The 18,029-nt window shown below is 39.6% G+C and overlaps 1 protein-coding gene across 1 annotated transcript; it reads right to left on the bottom strand.

The window, feature by feature from the left end:
* Window positions 1-13,126: 13,126 nt before the first annotated feature.
* Window positions 13,127-15,071, bottom strand: LOC135256516 (protein FAM43A-like). The gene has a single exon (XM_064338348.1). It carries the CDS (start codon window positions 14,838-14,840, stop codon window positions 13,800-13,802), a length of 1,041 nt encoding a protein of 346 aa, XP_064194418.1. The 5' UTR covers window positions 14,841-15,071; the 3' UTR covers window positions 13,127-13,799.
* Between the last annotated feature and the right edge of the window lie 2,958 nt (window positions 15,072-18,029).

Here is an 18,029-nt window from a genome sequence, read left to right as displayed (position 1 = left end):
ACATTGAACAGTTTGGATGAACTTGGATGTCCAAGGTCACACTGGACTACACAAAGGACATTTTGGGTTCCACATAGTTGTTGAACAGGCATTGGCACTGAGGTCAATCCTTGCAGGAAGCAGCCATCTTTTTATTACTGCCAGTCATTCAGGCTGGCCTACAATTTTGTCTTGGAAGAGCAACCAGTTAGGTGTGTGCCTGCAATACAAACAAGCACATTAGCTGTGGTTTCAAGGGCTCTGTCACTCTTTTTTCCTGAACCTTTGCTACCAACACCCATAAAGGCAGCAAACTATGTACCTGGCACAGAGGAAATAGGACTACTGTACCTTAAATAAAATTCTTCACTGGCTGAACAGATAGCCTTAATTAAAGTTACTTACATAGCAAACTGTTTACTAACACACAATGACAAAAATCTGGTGAAGTAATTACCTCAAGGGTGAAGTGACAATTTAACTCTTCACAGTCCCCCTTTCCAATGACAGAGGTTTTCTTGTTCAGTACGAATCGGAAAACTTAGCTAATTTCAGTCGACACGTTTTCGCTCGTTCAGGAGAGCGAGATCTGGTAGCTGTGTTTGCACAGTGTCTATCACAGAATGGCCTGCTAGAAGGTTGTTCTTTTCAGGGCCACTCTCCATGTTATAAAAGGTTAATCGTGGTGTGAATCAGCACTCGATAAGGAAATTCTCTGTGGCATACTGTATCAAATGTAAAATTATTAGTTTTTACTTACCACTTTTAAAGTCAGGGCTGACAGTTTAAACAAGGGCTGTTTATCCGGCATCAAACAAAGTGTTTCTGCAAGCAAACAAATTATTATTATTATTATTATTATGATTATTATTAAGGTCACCATGGTAATATAAGAGGCACCAAACACACCAATTAAGCATATGCTGTAATAGATTTCCCCACAAACGCTGAAAATGGATTTGTCCGTAGCAGTCTAATGTTTTCATAATTTCCATGATTTCATATGTCTAATGAATTAATAGCGAATGAAATGAAGGGTGAATTTTAAAATCAACTGCGGCGGCTAATTTTTTTAAACGTATCGCTTTCAAAAGCCATCAGGAATGTGTGGCCAGTATGATAATGTCAGCAGCAGAGGCTATGCCAGGCGCTGCCATTGTTTACCCTTCTGAAATTGCTTATGAGATGACAAGGGATAAAACCTGTCGAGCAGCATGGTCCGCCTTCTGCTGTCACGTCGCCCAGAACATTCAGAACATATGAGGGACAGAAACAAGTGGAATTCAAAACATGCTGAGATGCTGAGATCAGCACGTTCAACGGCAGGTGAAACCGTGAGAGAATTTGCGGAACAAAACAAAATCACAATCCGCTTCAACTTGTAAGAATGTGTTCGTGTCACATGATTGTTTCTTCAGAAAATAAAAAATGTACAGATTACTGATATGACTAACTTTATATTTTACGAGGTTAATGGTTGACTTACCTACTTGGCAGTTCATTGGCGAGTCAGTTCATCTCATCTCACCGTTTTTTTGGGTGTAAATTTGGTGCTGATTTTTTGGACACAAACAGAGCTCAGCACACCCTGCGGCTCGTCAGCACCTGGACTGGCCTCTCGGGTATAAGTGTGTTATTATTAGGTGTGCTGTGAAACCCCCTCCCCTGGGGGATCCTGTGCAGTTTAACCACGCTCATCCAATGATCCCTTTTCAGTATTTCCTTGTCTGAGTGATGTAGAATGACAGAGAGAACAAGTTCCTCTGGCACGCCACGTTCATTATTACATGAGATGAACTGTACCCAAGGGCGATTACCTCTGAATTTCAAAGATGTTTTTATTTTCATCTGACGAATGACATGTCCAATAATATGATTTAGTACAGCTTTGACGTCTCAAAAGAGAGGATGCAGCTTTGATGACTGTGATGTGAGGGTGTCACTGTATGACAGCACTGGGAATGTGGGAACGTTGTGTGTTGTCTGAGTAGGGCACATCTGTGCAAGTGTGTGTGTGCATATTACATCTTGGACTGCAGGGTCCAAAATGACCATTTTATCCCTATTTCTTAATAAATAATAAATGCTGCAAAAGTACTCCTGTCCAGTTAGCACAAACATATTTCCTGCATCTCATTTACATTGAGGGTTTGGATCATTTTCAGGGGCTCCTAATTGGTGATGCATTTAATGTCACCCGGCCTTCTTAAAATGTAGCCTAACATGTTCAAATATGGGACTGGCATGTTTCAATATGTAAAATAAATTGCAGAAACTGAATATGCGTAGGAGGAAATTACATTAAGCTAGAGTTGAGTTTAATTTGTGTTAATATCAATGGAAGGGGTGTGAACATGTGTGAACCACCTGAGCAAATCTCACAACCCCCCAGTGACTCCTGACCCACAGTTTTGGAACCACTGTTTTAATATATTTGTAATCAATCAATGAATCAGTCAATGAATAATTAAATGAATGAATGAATGAATCAATCAGTCCATACTTGTACAATGTCATGCAATGTTGTACAGCATTATTTACATACTGGTTGCTGCACAATGCTCTCAATGGACATTTTCTTGTGGGAATTAAAACACTGTGGGAAAAATTGGACATTGGTTTCCAGAAGGTAGTCAAACTGAATTGAACTCCTAGGAAATGGCAGGATACAAGCGAAAATGAAGATGTTTAGACACTCAGCCCAAACAGATATAGAAAATAGGCCAGAACTTTGATGATTCAAATTATCTGATAGGCAGGTCTATGTATCATTTACAAAAACAATATGCCTCATAATGGCTGTTAACATGGAATCTATTCCATGATCAATGAGGGGTTTTTGAATGAGCTACAAAGTTATTGAAGATCTTCAGGTTTAAAGGCCAACCAGAAGTGCATTCTTCCACAACCCTTAGTGGATGGGTAGGGTGGACAATTTAAGTCAGGCTATATAACAGCCACCTCTGACCCATTTCTAATAACAAAATTTTGAATAAAGTACCATACAGCAGACTGGTTCAGTTTATCACTTTTATTCATGGGGAGAATTGGGTCTTCTGAAACAACTTGTCATTTTAGAATTCAAGACTGTGAATCGGGTCACATAATGGCAAATGTTTACTCAGGTTTTTAATGTATTTTTAAATTATTAAAAATGATACACCTTTGTTGAATGTTGAACAAATAAGCATACTCTAAATCTGAGTTGAAATTTATTATTATTACTCATTTGTCAGCATTGCATACAAATCACTTGGTGGCTTATTTGTTTGTATGGGGAGGTCAATTGTTCCTGTTTTGTCCCTGGCTTTATTTAACAATGTAAAGAAAAGAGTCAGAACAAGTGGAAAATTGCTGTAGTGTTGAGAGAGGACTATTATCCTGTTACAAATGGTCATAGCCTGTGGAAACCAGGCCAGCACAGATGTTTCTGAGTGTGTGTGTGTGTGTGTGTGTCAGTGTGCGTATAGGGGTGTGTCTGTGTGCGTGTGAGTGTGCATGCATGTGCAGGTGTGTGTGTGTGTGCGTGAGAGTGTGCGTGTGTGTAGGGGTGTGTCTGTGTGTGCATGTGAATGCATGCGCATGTGTGTGTGTGTCTGCGTGTGAGTGTGCATGCATGTGTAGGTGTGTATGTGTGTGCGTGATAATGTGCGTGTATGTGTGTGTGCGTGTGTGTAGGAGTGTGTCTGTGTGTGCATGTGAATGCATGCGCGTGTGTGTGTGTGTGTGTGCGTGAGAGAGAGTGTGTGTGAGATTGTGTGTGTGTGTGTGTGTGCGCGCGAGCGCACGCGCTTTGGCTCTGGCTGTTGCTGCTCATTTGAAAGCAGTCCTGTTGCTTGAGGCACCAGGGAGTTGAAACAAAAGAGCGGAAGGAGAGGAAGTGATGCTGGTGCTAAAACAAACCTACGCTGTCTCTCACCTCCTGCTTTGGAATCTGCTACACTCACAAAGAGAGAGACACACACATTTTCCAGCAGTTTCTTCCGCTTTATGTGCATGGTGCTTGTTGGACACGTACACATGAGCACACACACATTTTTTTGTCATTTGTTTACTTGGTGTTGCTTTTGTTTCGAAAACATGGTGGATGTTGGACATGTACACACATAAATTCTGCTGCTATTGATTTTTTTCTGCCGGGCTTGTTCAGCATCCATATTGTACATGTTGGATGTGTACACATACACACACATGCACTCACTCATGTATTCAGAGAGACTGCGAGACACAAAGGCTGCCTAAGACACAACATGAACTGGGTATGTCTCCTATTTCATGAAAAAATGCTTTTGACTCCAGCTGCAACAAGGTGGGTCCCATATAGTGACTAAGGTGAATTATTAATGAAAGAACAATAGATTCATTAAGTATTCAAAACCAGAGGTCATGTCAGCAGTTGTGAATGGCTAGCCAAATCTCACTTCATAGATATTGAGCAAAGAATAAACAGGAATGCAACTAATGTCTAAACAAACACATTAGTTTCCTCCCATTTTCTGTCTTTCTCCTTGTTTTTTACCATGTTTAATACTTAAGATTTATCTTTGTTCCAAATGCAGTGGCATCATTGACAAAAAAAAAAAAAACTAATCAAGAATGTGGATTCACTTCAGGCTTGAAGAATCCAAAGAAGAATCAAAGACAGTGTGTGTGTCCAATCAGCCAATAAAACGTAGTGTTCTATATCTATGTGAACACGATGCTGTGTTGTCTATGTCAAGCCTCTAATTGTTTTATTGACGCCAATTCTATGTGATGCACAGCCCTGTTTTTGAGCTGTGTCGCAGCTGACCAGTACACGTTCTGAATTACAACTTCCTGTGCATGACATATCGGCTTCAACTTTGGACTGTCCTTTCAGGGCTGTTGTGCATTTCATATATCAAGCGAGAGGGTGGTGTAAGAGAGAGGGTAGTGAAAGGTTAAAAAAGGCAAAACTACAGGCCTTTCATAGACTCCAGCCTGGTGTCTCATCTTTACTGGCTAAGGCTCGGGATTATATAAAGGCTTTGATCTGTCCTGCAATTACCTGTTTAACTGAAAGAGAGTCATCTGACAATACAATGAATACAGTAAATTGTTATTTTAAATGGTTGATTCACTAATATATGAGTCATTTTGTTTATCTTGTTTTGGTCCATTAGATAACACCAGTACTATTCATTTTGGGAGAACTCACATTTGTGAGGTCTTTATGTTGGAGCTGAGAACTTCAACTATAGATTTGTAATGCTACTTGCATTAGAGATTACAAAAGCAAGAAAACAGGTGGTTTTAATTTGGCGAAGAAATATCTGAATTCAGTAAAATTGCATCATATTGGTAAGCTGAGTTTATGTAACCGTCAATTTTACTGGCCTACAGCAACGATATATTAGTCATTTTTATCAGTAAGATGCTACAAATAATTTGTGACTAACTAATAACTTTTGGTATGTAATTATTTGTGTCTTCCATGAACACAGTAGAACTCACAGGAAGAGCATTCTCATTACTTTGTTTATTGTTCATGGAAATATTCATGATAATGCCATACCATGACAGTTCTCAACTTGCATTGCTCAAACGAGGCCATAAACAATTGGATGATACACAGAAATGGGCATTTCTCATCTTCAATGGCATTCACGGCATGCCATTATCTGTGGAAAATACTGGGCCTCATTAACAGTGCATCAGCAATGCGGCTACATCTGGACCCTCAGCTCATTAGAATGATGATCAGTAACTTGCACATTGTTGAAACAGCCAAAAGCTCAGTGAAAGTGCTGCTTGTGGTGCATGAGTGAAAACCATCGTCCCGGATTGAATCCAGCCCATGCCAGGGCCAACTTTGGCCAGCAGTACAATTGGCAGGGGCAGCGCACAGTTGGCTTTGTGTCGCCAAAGGCATATATGGGAGGGATTTAGTCGGCGGAGATAGCAGTGCTCATTGCTTGAGTGACCCCTGTCATCCATGGCTTTTGCTGTCTGTGCACATGTATGATTGGGTCTCCTCCACCCCTGCTCTGCACATACTGTACACAGCTTCTGGTTGCTGTGTGAAAATAAGCGGCTGGTTTAGCACTGTGTGATTTGGAGGAGGACCACAAGTTGTCTTCGCTCTCCCGAGCCTGCTGCGGGGAGGGGGGGGAATATATGAGCACACTTGTACATAGTTCACGAATTGGACATTCTAAATTTGAATGGGATTGAAAATGGTCAATTAAAAAAAAATTTTTTTTTTTAAACCAAGCAAAAGGAGGCCTTATTTCTGAAAAAATATCCTTACTGTGTTGTACAATGTAGGATGATGTGGTGGAAAAATATAGAAGATTATTCTGTGACTTCAGTAAAGTAAACATATATAGATACATATACCACTGCTCAAGTACAACTGACACTTGATCTTTAGAGCTGAACTCTTCTGGTATGATAGTCATCTTCCTCTTTCATACAGGATGGTCAGAAAATGTGTTCTATGTCCAGCTTGCTTGTAATAGAAAAATAAATAAAAATTCTATTTTTATTATTCCTCCTTCAGTGAGACAAAATGAAATGACTAGAGATTGAGGATGATTGTATATAGATGGGGCTCTACATATAATGGTCACCCCCTCAGTACTCTTAGTTTTCTATTTTTTAAACTTTTTTCTTTTTTACTGGACACTCCTCCCAATTTGGCCATTGTTTATTTTTTGATCCTGTTTTGTTTCTTCCTGTCTACCTAGTTTTGGTTGTATAACTGTTTTTGTTATTGTTTTTGCTCATTTATATTCTCAATACTTTTCTTCAAAAATGTAGATGTGGCCCAAAATACAAAAGGCATTTATTTATATACTGCTAACAGGTATTTTACACATCTTTATTGAATTGTGAAGTAGTGACATATCAAATGACTATATGCAAGGCAGTATAATATGAATATACAAGAGGATTGCAGTGATAAAATAAACTACTGGCCAGTTGAAATTGTTTTTAAAATGAAATGGTATAAAATGGTCATTTGGGACATTATTAGAATTATTTCTGGAAAGGAATGAAAGGAACAGGATAGCCAGGACAGTTACTACAGAGGGAGATCCTGCTTAATTCAGGACCTTTTTTCTGGGGACAAATTTAAATATTTTGACTGAAACCAAGCGTGTGAAATTATTTATCTGGATTTTCCTAAATCTTAACAAAGTACATATGAGTGACTCATCATCAGACTCGGTGGGAAGTATTGCAGAGCTGATTAAGAATTGGCTCCAGGGAAAAATACAAAGAGTATCAGGAGGCTGGATGGGTGGAAGCCTTGTCTAATTGTGTTCCCATATAAACTGTTTATTTTATTTTCTCAGAACTATCAATGATATATGAACAAAATTGTCTCCCCAAACTCACGGGAAGGGAAAGTATTACAACAGACACTTCCTGGCAAATTATTCTAGGGTTTGAACAAACATTCTATCAGACATTGTTAAAATAATGGAAGCCATCTGTGAGCAAATGGTCACATATTATCATTATGAGCAGTTCCTCCAAGAATCTGTCCTGAGAAACCTGCTAAACAATCAATCTTATGTTTGAGGAAACAGTTACCCAAATAAAGAGTAATGCCATATTTATTGATACAAAATGGCGCTATTGCTTTTCTTGGCAATTAGATGTTGACCTACTGGAAGTATTTTCTGTGAGGCGCAGTGCAGTCGCACATCACTTTGGCTTCACATGTGAAAAATTCTTCACACAGCGCACCTGGGACATCTTAAACCTGGAAGCCATACGGAGACTGGTCACCCAGTGATCATGGGATGTTGTTGGGAATGCCCCTTGTAAGTATATCAGGAGGTAAGGTTATCAGGAAAATTGTGAGAATTTTAATGTGAAAGACATCCAGTAATTGCTCATAAGTAATGACCTGCAGGTTCCACTTGCTGTGTGCTCAGATGGAGTGAGTCCAGACAGAGGGCTTCCTAAGTTGTTCGGCACCAATGAGTGTCAGAACGTATGCATCATCTAAGCCTGTATACTGTAATCTTTCACTCCTCTACCTCAGCACCCATCTGACCCTAATCTTTGGCTCACGGCTAGTTAGACGTGCTGGATACCAGTGTGTTTCCTCCTGGATGGAGGCACCATTAAGTGTGGACTCAAAGTACAGTACAAAACAAAATGTTTCTCTGTCACTATTGTTTGAACAAATTCACCCTAGTTCTCCACATTAGAACACCAACTGCATTTTTTTAGTGCAACCTTTCCGGTTCTTGGAACAATAGGCAATGCAATAGCTGTTGAAATAAACATGGATAAATCATTTACGCACAGGTGTTCTCGAGCAAGGATTTTCAGGTGCAAAATGAGCCTCACTTGAGAGCCCACAGGGCAGCAGCCCATGCATTTTTAAAATGGGATCACCTTTCCTTGCTTTAAAGAAGGCTATAGTTTTGCGACACTTGTTGTTTTGGGACAGATAACGGAAATGATTTTGCCTTCCAACGACTTAAAAAATTATATTGTAAATATCAGTTGTACTTTGCCAAAGCCAGTACAATTCAAGTCAAACACGAGTGAACTGTTACAACTGATGATCATGCTTATCATGAAATGTCAATCTCAATGGAACAAAAGCTCACAATTGAAATCGAGGTCATGTCTTCAGTTGACCAAGCTATTATACTGCTCCATTAGATCATGAGTTAAAGAAACAGTTACATTTTATAATGCTCATGTATGTCCTTAGGAGCTTGGAAGTTGTCCAAATTAAGGAAACACTTGGCGTAAATATTGAAGTTGTTTTTTCTTGTATTCATTATTAAAATGAAATTCCAGAGCTGCTATGATTATCACATTGTCATGGGATATAATCAGTCCTTTATCCCCATATGAAGCCTCAAGCCCAGCTGACACATTCTAGAAATGGACACTCAGATTTGCTGTAGCTCATGCATTACTTTTGGCTGCAGATTGCAAAGAAATAATTGCTAAGTAATTGGTTGTTTTGTTTATTCTGAAAAACAAAGCAGATGACCTGCAGCTTCTCCAATGGGATTTCTCTGGGTGGTCTTTTAGGGTTTGCTGAGATGGTTGCTTATCTCGTGCCCATGACCTTTCCATGGGGGTCCCCAGGGTTCCATACTTAGCTCCCTCCTCATGCAGTCTCTTGGATCTGTCATCTCTGTCATCTCTCAAATAACTTGTATCCTGATGACGCTTTACTTTTCCTCTGCTTTCCCCCATCCAACGCACAGGTCTCATATCTTCATGGAAGGACATCACCTAAAGCTCAAATCGGATAAACTGAAATACTTTTCATTCCCTCCTGCTCCTATGAGAGGCTATGGGAAAGCTCACTCAGAGCACTTCTGCTCCTAACGTAAGAAACCTTGAGGTAACGCTAGATAATCAGCTCTCATTCTAGAAACAGTAATTCATGCGCATTCTTTCTATACAACATTTGAAAAGTAGCTCTTATAGAGTACATACGTAGAGTCACCTTTGGACTCATATGTACTCTGTTAGAGTTGAATTAGCACTGGACTTTTTTACTATGTTCTCTACATACCTCTTTGTCCAGGCCAGTGTACTCTTTCCTGGACTATTGAAATTTTCTTCTTGCCAGTCTGGCTGAGTGACTAAACCCCGGCAGCTAATACAGGATGCCACTGCATGACTTGTGTCTGCAATCTTCCCAAGCATGCACATGCCACACCCCTCTTCATCTCACTTCATTGGCAGCCTTGTTACCTCATGCATCAAGTTTTAAATCTTGGTAATGGCAGGGCAGGGCAGTGAATGGATCAGCGTCACCATGCCTCTAATGAATCTTCAAACCCTACAACCCAGCCAGATCTCTACACTGTGTAACCTTGGGGCAGTTGTCGATCCCCGCCCTCCGTAGTCGTTCCTTTCAGTCACTGTGGTCATCCCCCTAATGGTGGAATAAACTTCCCACAGTGGTCAGGACAGCAGAATCACTGTCTGTCTGTCTTCAGAAACAGAATTAAGTAACTTTTCCAGACTGCATTTTGGTTGCGACCAATAATCCTCCCTTTTATATTAGTTCAGATTATGGTATTTTTCATAGTTTCATGTTTTTCTTCTCTGACGTTAGCATGGTTAATTAGCATTAATGTTTTAGCAATGTTATATATGCAGTAGTCTGGGAATGCCGTTAGCCAGGTCTGCCCCTATTACTCATGTGACATAGGACAATGTACTTATGTTCTCCTGCATTGAAATCGTTCTGGATAAGGACATCTATTTAATGAGCTAATTTAATGTAATGACATATCTTGGTAACAAATGTTTACTCTGTTTAGCAGAGATATATTGTGTGAATCATGTTATCCAGGTCCTTTTCACTCCAGACATTGAATAAATGTAAGAAAGTGCTATGGGTATAAGACATAAGATATGTGTGCTGCCCTGGCAAGTACAACATTAACCCCTTAAATTGCACTGGCTGATATTTGAGCCAAAGTGGGTTCAATCTGGTCAAACGATATAAAGTTTGAAAATGTTAAAACTCACGGTTTTATCTCTATAAACTATTTTATAATGCCAATGTTTTAGCAACAACGGTTCCTTATTTGTAATGTGAGGAGGCTAAGCAAACTGGGGGGACCTCACCTTCTATGCGTTTTTGAAATTCATCAATGGCATGAATCATGGTAAAGTTAGAGTCCTTATCATAGCAAGGGTTCAGCAAACAAAATCCATAGTAGATTTTAATCCCAAAAATGTGCTAACTCATTGATAGAATGTCCATTGTTTACTTAACAATTCTTCAGAGGAATTATCATTGTTGTTCGTTTCGCCATAGCATACAAGCTGAAAGTTCTGTGTACAGAGGAATATTATTATCTCCAGTTCTTATAGACTCTCTGGAGCAAGATGAGCCCACCTACAAGGTTCACTGACCAGTAGATTGCTCGCCAAGTAGTCCCACAGTATAGCCAATGGGACCCGCCATGCGCAAGCAACAACTGCACCTGGACAGCATAAGTTCTTTCTAGTGCACAGCCAGCCGGTGGCAAGCTATTATAGTGATGACCAAGAAAGATTTTAGCCAATTAAATTATGGTTTCGAATGGTGTATAAATTGTTTGGCTTGCAAAAAAATGTTTCTCCTGCATAAACAAACCATTATGTTTTCGGTACACCCTATGAGAACATTATGCATCGGCAAACAGATTTTTTGAGACTTCTCTCAAGAAATGCCTGAAAGGGTTGTTGTTTTACAACAAAAATATATTTTGCAATACCTAAGTCTAAACAGAAGTCTTGGTATTTGGAGTTCTTGGAAGAAATCACGTATCTGAGGAGGTCAGTGAAAACGGCTCCACAGAAGAGGGCATGTTCAGTGAAGGACCATTTTATATGATTGAGCATCTAAATACATTCTCAAAATATTTTATTATTATTCAGGATACTTATAAATAAGGAGAGGGTTTGGTTTTGAAATGTTACATTTGAAATTGCGGTATAATTTTAAAATGTTGATGGGGTGATGCATTTGATATAAACTTCGATCCATGGACCTCAATCAATGGATTAGTAAACTAGATAGCTAATGTAGTTATTTCTACAATATTCCAGACTTGCTGCTGCCAGAGATGGCAAGGGAAGATCAAGGAGAGGGGAGGGAGAGGGAGAGGGAGAGGGAGGGTGACATGAAGGGGGGAAAGCAAGCTAATTTCAACACACTTCTTCCCTGAGCATATAGTGTACAATATATGGTATTTTATACCTCTAAAGACCCATAATATAATTTTGTTACCAAGTGTCCTTTTAGAGTTTCCAAATGGCCTTTTTGGAAACCTGCCGAGACATAGCTTAGAAAAAAAACAATGTAGAATGCTGAACCCCCCTGAAGTCTGCCTGTGTTTGTAATGATGGACCTGGAAGTCTGATACCAGATACCATCTGCTTTACCAGCCTGATAGCCAGTCAAGAATGCTAATGCTGTTTTTCCATGTGAAGCCCAAGTATTGTGAGTCTTTCACCTACAAGCATCAGTGTGACATGTGGAGTTGAGCGTCAATATAATCAATCAGTACAATAAGGACCAGTCACATGGTCTCATACAGACACACACGCGAAGACACACAACATCCACACACATATGCATGCAAATATGCACAGAATCACATGCACAACCTTTAATGTCAAATGTAGCCAACAACTAGCCTGAGCCCAGACTGAGAATTTCCTGCCAGTGTGCTCCCTCTAAGCACAGTGCTGCCTGTAGACATTGCTGGGATGGATATGTGACACCTTTTCTGTTCTTGCATTTATATTTAATGTCCGTATCACTGACCAAAAGCAGGGATACGGCGAGAGAGACTTCATTTGGGTAGGAACATTGATGCCCATTATTGATAAATAGAGGATGCAAAATGCATTTTGCTATATGGCTTCTCGACGGATTGAAGCGTAAAAAAGTGCACGACCCCCCAGAGTAGGCTTGTTTTGCCGTGAGAATAATACTGTTGTAGGGTAACATGCAATCCAAAAGGATGAGTCAGCCCTGAAGGGATTTCACACAGACCTTCTGTTCAGACTGCCATCTCCTCTCTGACAGGAAGAGGCTGGATTGTTTTTTTCCTGACCCCCTTAGCCAATTAAACAAACACTGTGTCAGGCCTTGCATTATCTGAGCTTTCCATATGGCCTTGGGGGGGAAACCTGTAGCGCCCTTTATCTCAATTTATATGAGCATTTTAGGAGAAAGGGGATCAGGGAATATTTGTTGTGGTAATGGATTTTCACCAAAAGATAAAACCTGGTTTAAATATTTTAAGAGTGAGGATTGTATGCTGGGAGGAACATTATTATGTGTTGCAACACCTCAACAGACTGCAGGTGTTGATTTACTGAACGGCAGTTCTGTCATGTTGAGGGCCAGAACCAGGCCATATGAGCATTAAAAACCATTCAAACAAAAAATACATTAATAAATAATGCATTCTTACTGGCATTCAAACCTGATGGTTTTTTTGGATGGTTTTTTACTGGATGGATATTTTAAGGTTTTAATCGGATATAAAGTTTACCGGTTAAAAATGGCAATGCTTTCTGTCAGAAGACGGTGTTGTAGGTTTTAGTTGTGTTCTTTATTTTAGATTCGTTTCAAGAAATCAACCCACGTATCTTTAAAAAAATTGCAAATATTCAAACACACTTATAGATTCTCATTTATTATATACATCGTAAAACCTTAGGATATATTTTCCTTTTGCACAGCAAAGATATAACATTTATGTTTATGAGAACATTTGGTGAACATTATGAACACATGGGGTAAACAATACCATGTACAATCAACAACATAACATGGGAAAGACAATTCCACAAAGGCTCAGAGAGAAAATAAACACGCGCCACAATGAAGGTAGCCTATCGATTTCCCACTGATGACGGTCTTGAAAACTGAATTTAAAAAAAATGTTGTTCTGTTCGTCGAAAATTTGGCATTTCTTCAAGCGAAACAGGTCAGGGTAAACAGATTTGGTCCGATACAATCTCTCTTAAGAGCAAAAATATCTTGATACTCGAGAGATACTTGATAACTCTACCTTTCAAGTCAAGGAAACAAATGCGTAGTCTTTGCAAGCACGAGAGCTGCCGATGTTTGAAGGTGTTTTCGTGTCATTACTGTTTTCTCCCCAAATAGTTGTAACATAACTTTTTGTCTTAAAAGTTTTCTTTCAAGTTGATTGGATGAGGAGACAGAACACTCCTGGCATGCATGCTCTTTTTGATGGACAACAGAAATGCTGACTGTTATAAAAAGGTAAAGGTTTGTTCAAGAGGCAGTTTGGGTTTATTTAAAGGGTGAAGTAGGCTGTGGATTATTAGCCAGTGGCCTGTATTTTGCTTTCCACGAAGCCGCTGGAAATAGAATTGATTTCCTGATGTCCCTCTATAGAAGAGTCGCTTCCCGTGCTCTCGCCTGACAGCAACCTCGTAACCCGCAAGTCTGATTTCAGTGTCTGCAGGTCGTTTCCAATGCACATTTCCCCAAGGTCATTTATAATCTGAGAAAGTTCCCGTTTTCCTTTGCCCAAGCAATCGCTATCAGAATCAAGAATATCCTCGCACTCAAAGTGCATCGCTTTTTCCTCCTCTTCTTCCCCGAGCAAGTCCTCGGTGATAGAGCCGAGTTTCGGAGCGCTCCGGCTGCGCTCCACTGGAGGCTTGTAATAGCACTGTCCGTTAAGGAGCTTTCTGATTGGCACCAAAGGGATTGTTTGATCCCCTATTATCTGTTGCTGTTGGTGCCTGGCATCGTCCCTTCGCTTTAGCCTTTTGAACTCAGCCAAGGCAGTCGCCGACGTCTGATACAAGAGCAGCGCCATGGCTTTAGCCTTCTCCGGCTTGGACACGAGCACTGCATGGCACCGGAGCATCACCGCCTTGTGCTTCATCTCGTGTCTGTAAATCCAAGCGAAAATCTTGGGAAACCTCGGGTCTGCGACGCAGTAGGTTATCCGGTGCAGTAAGTACAGGTGACCAGGTCTCCTCGTCTTGTCGTCCACATGCACCATCCGGATGCCCTGCGAGCTTATGGTGAGTTTCATCTTCGTGCCATTCTTGCCCATCTCGCTCTTGTTCCAGATCTTGCTCACAGCGACGTCGGTGCAACCTTCTCCTTTCGACTGGATTGTGGTGGCGTTCCCCAGGTACAGGACTGTGTATGTGGGGTCCTCGTTGGTGATCTTCACTTTTTTCCTCTTTGATTTAAACATGCTGCCCACACGGTTCAGGGCGCTCTCCGGGCACGACTTGGCAAAGGAAGTCAGCGCGGAGTAGTTCAAACTCACGGCATAACCCTTCTGTTTCGACTGCTTATCTCCTTCTATCAGTTCGAATTTATTCTTCTTCCACGGCAGCATTATCTTTCCGTGTCCCGTAAACTTCTGGCAATAAAATCTAAAGCAGGAGGTTCGTCTTGTTTCCTGCACTTTGCTATCTACCTATTGCCTAACGCAAAGGATTCGCCTTTAGAACTAACTTCAAAGCTGCTTCCTCATCTGTTTTCATCTGAACGACTATGTTCCATACCCCTTATTTCTATCCAACGCACCCGTCAGTCTAGTGCTGTGTGTTTATTGTACAGAGACTGAGATCAGCTGTAAATATACCCTGGGATGAACCATTCCACTAAAACAGTAGGGGAGACTGGGGACGGGAGAGCAGTCAAACTCTTAAAGGAATAGAACGAATAGGAAAATCTCTACCTATTAAATTACCTCAAAGCATTATTTTGTTGAATTAGTTTAAGAAAGATTACATATATTTGAATGAAGTACGAAACTTAAAACTAAAATTGCATTAAACGTGCCTTCCGCGAATATTACGGTGTTCACATAGGCTATGTGCCGGTACTTGAATATGCAGAATGTGAGCATGACAAACTGGGAGACAACTGCATGAACTGGAATATTACCTCCATACATTTAACTAAGTGGCAGGGATTCTTTTGGGTATCAGCGAATGTGTAGGCTACAGCATTTGTTCTGTACACTGTAACGACTTAAATCTTTAAAACTTTATTATGGCATCATTCTAAATTTAGAGCATTTGGCTATAATAATATTTTTATTTTATATAATATAATAATATTTTTATTATTTATAATTGTGTGGCTTTCTTAATTTTATTTTTAGCACTATCAATGGTAATTGGCGTGATTGTGGATGGTAACGTGCTACGTAGGTCTGTAATTCGCAATGGGTAGAATCGTAAAGAAAATTGCTTAAATCGTGCCATAAAAATCCCCGGCGTTTTTACACTGAACTTACTCCTGTTTTACAATATTGCCACCTGGTGGACAGGAGAAGACATTACTGCGTTTTAGCAAATATGAGCATAAAGGCTGCCCCCCCAAATATGACAGTAAAAACAAACCATATAATTTAGAAATAACGAACTCTGATTACATATATGATAGAGAACAGAACAGATAGGATCAGGTCAAAACCTTTCCTTATTCTTTGCTTTTTTATTGCACACTGATCTTCTGATATGATGTGCTTTTTCAAAGTCCATGTTTCTGTCATGTTTCTATTTTCAGTTACAAGGTGGATTAGTGAATCAGGAAAGCAATCTCTCTTCTTATGCAAACATAAAGCACATTTTATGACTTACCTGATGCTGCTTCTGTCAAGAAGGACTTTGCACACCCCAGTAATAACATAGTTCAGTGTTTAATGGCTTCCCAAAGAATACACCTTCACTGAGCACATTTTACAGTTTTTGCTGAAAAATTGGCAAAGTTCAAAATGGAAACTGTGAAATTGTGAAATATAAATGGTGCGGTGCATATGCTTATGTTATATCTTAGCCTGTTCAAAATGTATTGATTTGTGATTATTATTTTGTTAATGTAATGTGGCTCTGGTGTGGGATAGTGTATACAAAGCATTTTATGGACAAAAACAGAAATAAATGATGGCCTGTGTCACATCTGCAAACTCATTAAATGGTAACTAAATAAAGTAACAGTTGAAATACCCCAACACACATGCTGGTATATTACAGCATTATAACTTGTGACAGTCATAGAGCTTCAATATACCTACCTAACAACAAATTGCACTTAGAATAAATAACTTTTGAAAAGTCAATAATAAGTATTTTAGAGTGTGAAGAATGCCCAAATTGCTAAATATTTTCTAAAGTGATTTTGGACCATGTGCGTTTATTAAACATGTCAGTTATGAACATGGTCGTATTCACAGAGCAGCTTGTTTTTTATTTTGTTTGTTTTTTAAAATAATTTTTTAAATTATATATCACAGGTTCAAAATTAATGAAATTATACTAGACTACATCGTTGCCACTGGAGTCAACTGTATCCAGCATGCAATTTAGTCCATGTCCCATGAATCCCAAACTATAATTTACTTCCATTGAAATATTATTCCACTCCATCAATGACTATGTTTACATGCACGCTTTATTATAATCCTTATCCTGGTTATGCTTATATCACAAATAAATTGTTTACTTCTACCATGAAATATGTGAAATATGGTGGCACATATTCCTGTATCTGATATTCCTGTATATGTGACAATCAGTGCTACACAAACAAACCCTGTAGGACATACCTGCCATTAAGCATTAAATATTGCAAAAATAATTGCATCTTCAGGCAGGAAATGTGTACAGGTGTTGATTCATTCCGTTATAACCTGGGAAATTTTGTAATCTGTAAGCATCTGCTTGAAATGTGGCTAATTGTGCCTTGAAGGAATGGCCTGAACACTTTTAAAATAAAGCTAAATATTAAGCGAGGTGACAGTGAGTAATCGTAAAAGAGCTGCAGTTCTGCTGCAGCTATTTTCACTAGATGGCAGTGGTGTAGTGCCATCCAGTGGACATGCAACCGGTGCCGCGGTTGATTATAGAAAATCCAGCATTGCTTGGTGCTGAATTCGCATGGTGCTGAATTGTCAGCTTTCTTTGCTCCTGTTATCTTACTGTTTTACCACTGAAGCATGGATGGAATAATTGATGTAATACATTTCCTGAACCACAGCCAACACCTATATGAACCAAAGAAGGATTTAAAGAACTTGCGTACTGATAAATTGCCTAATTTTATAGAAGCCATGGGATATATGACGTTAGATGCAGAAGACCTGACACACAGCTGATAAATGTGAGACTACGTTTCGAGAGTATTCAGTGCACCTTCCAGTGATACAATAACACGATTTGCATAGAATTATTCTGTTACTAAACATAGAATCTGTGTGTATTTTCTTCATATGTTCGACAGCATACTACAAAATAGTTAATAGCTGTCATATGATAATTTTAAATAATAACAATCGAAAATATAGTTGCAGGTGCAACAGCAGCACACATTGCACATACCGTGTGGCTATTGAGAGTAAATAAGTAGGCTAATATGCGTTTATTGTGAAAATCGCTGTAAAAGAACACTATGGCTGTGTCCCAAACCGCAAACTTCCATGCTCCACACTACCGTGCTCCGGAATACGCACTCCAGGCAATGCTTGGGACTATGCACTCCGAACCATGGAAGTGCAGTAGCACGGAGAAACAGTTAA

Source organism: Anguilla rostrata, chromosome 6 (assembly GCF_018555375.3).
Source record: "Anguilla rostrata isolate EN2019 chromosome 6, ASM1855537v3, whole genome shotgun sequence".
Lineage (NCBI taxonomy): Eukaryota > Metazoa > Chordata > Actinopteri > Anguilliformes > Anguillidae > Anguilla > Anguilla rostrata.
Note: the sequence above shows the minus strand (reverse complement) of the source record. Positions and strands in the feature narration are given on the sequence as shown.

Bases quoted from the DNA above. Each gene is read 5' to 3' on its own strand.
- LOC135256516 (XM_064338348.1), bottom strand. From the start codon at position 14,840: ATGCTGCCGTGGAAGAAGAATAAATTCGAACTGATAGAAGGAGATAAG.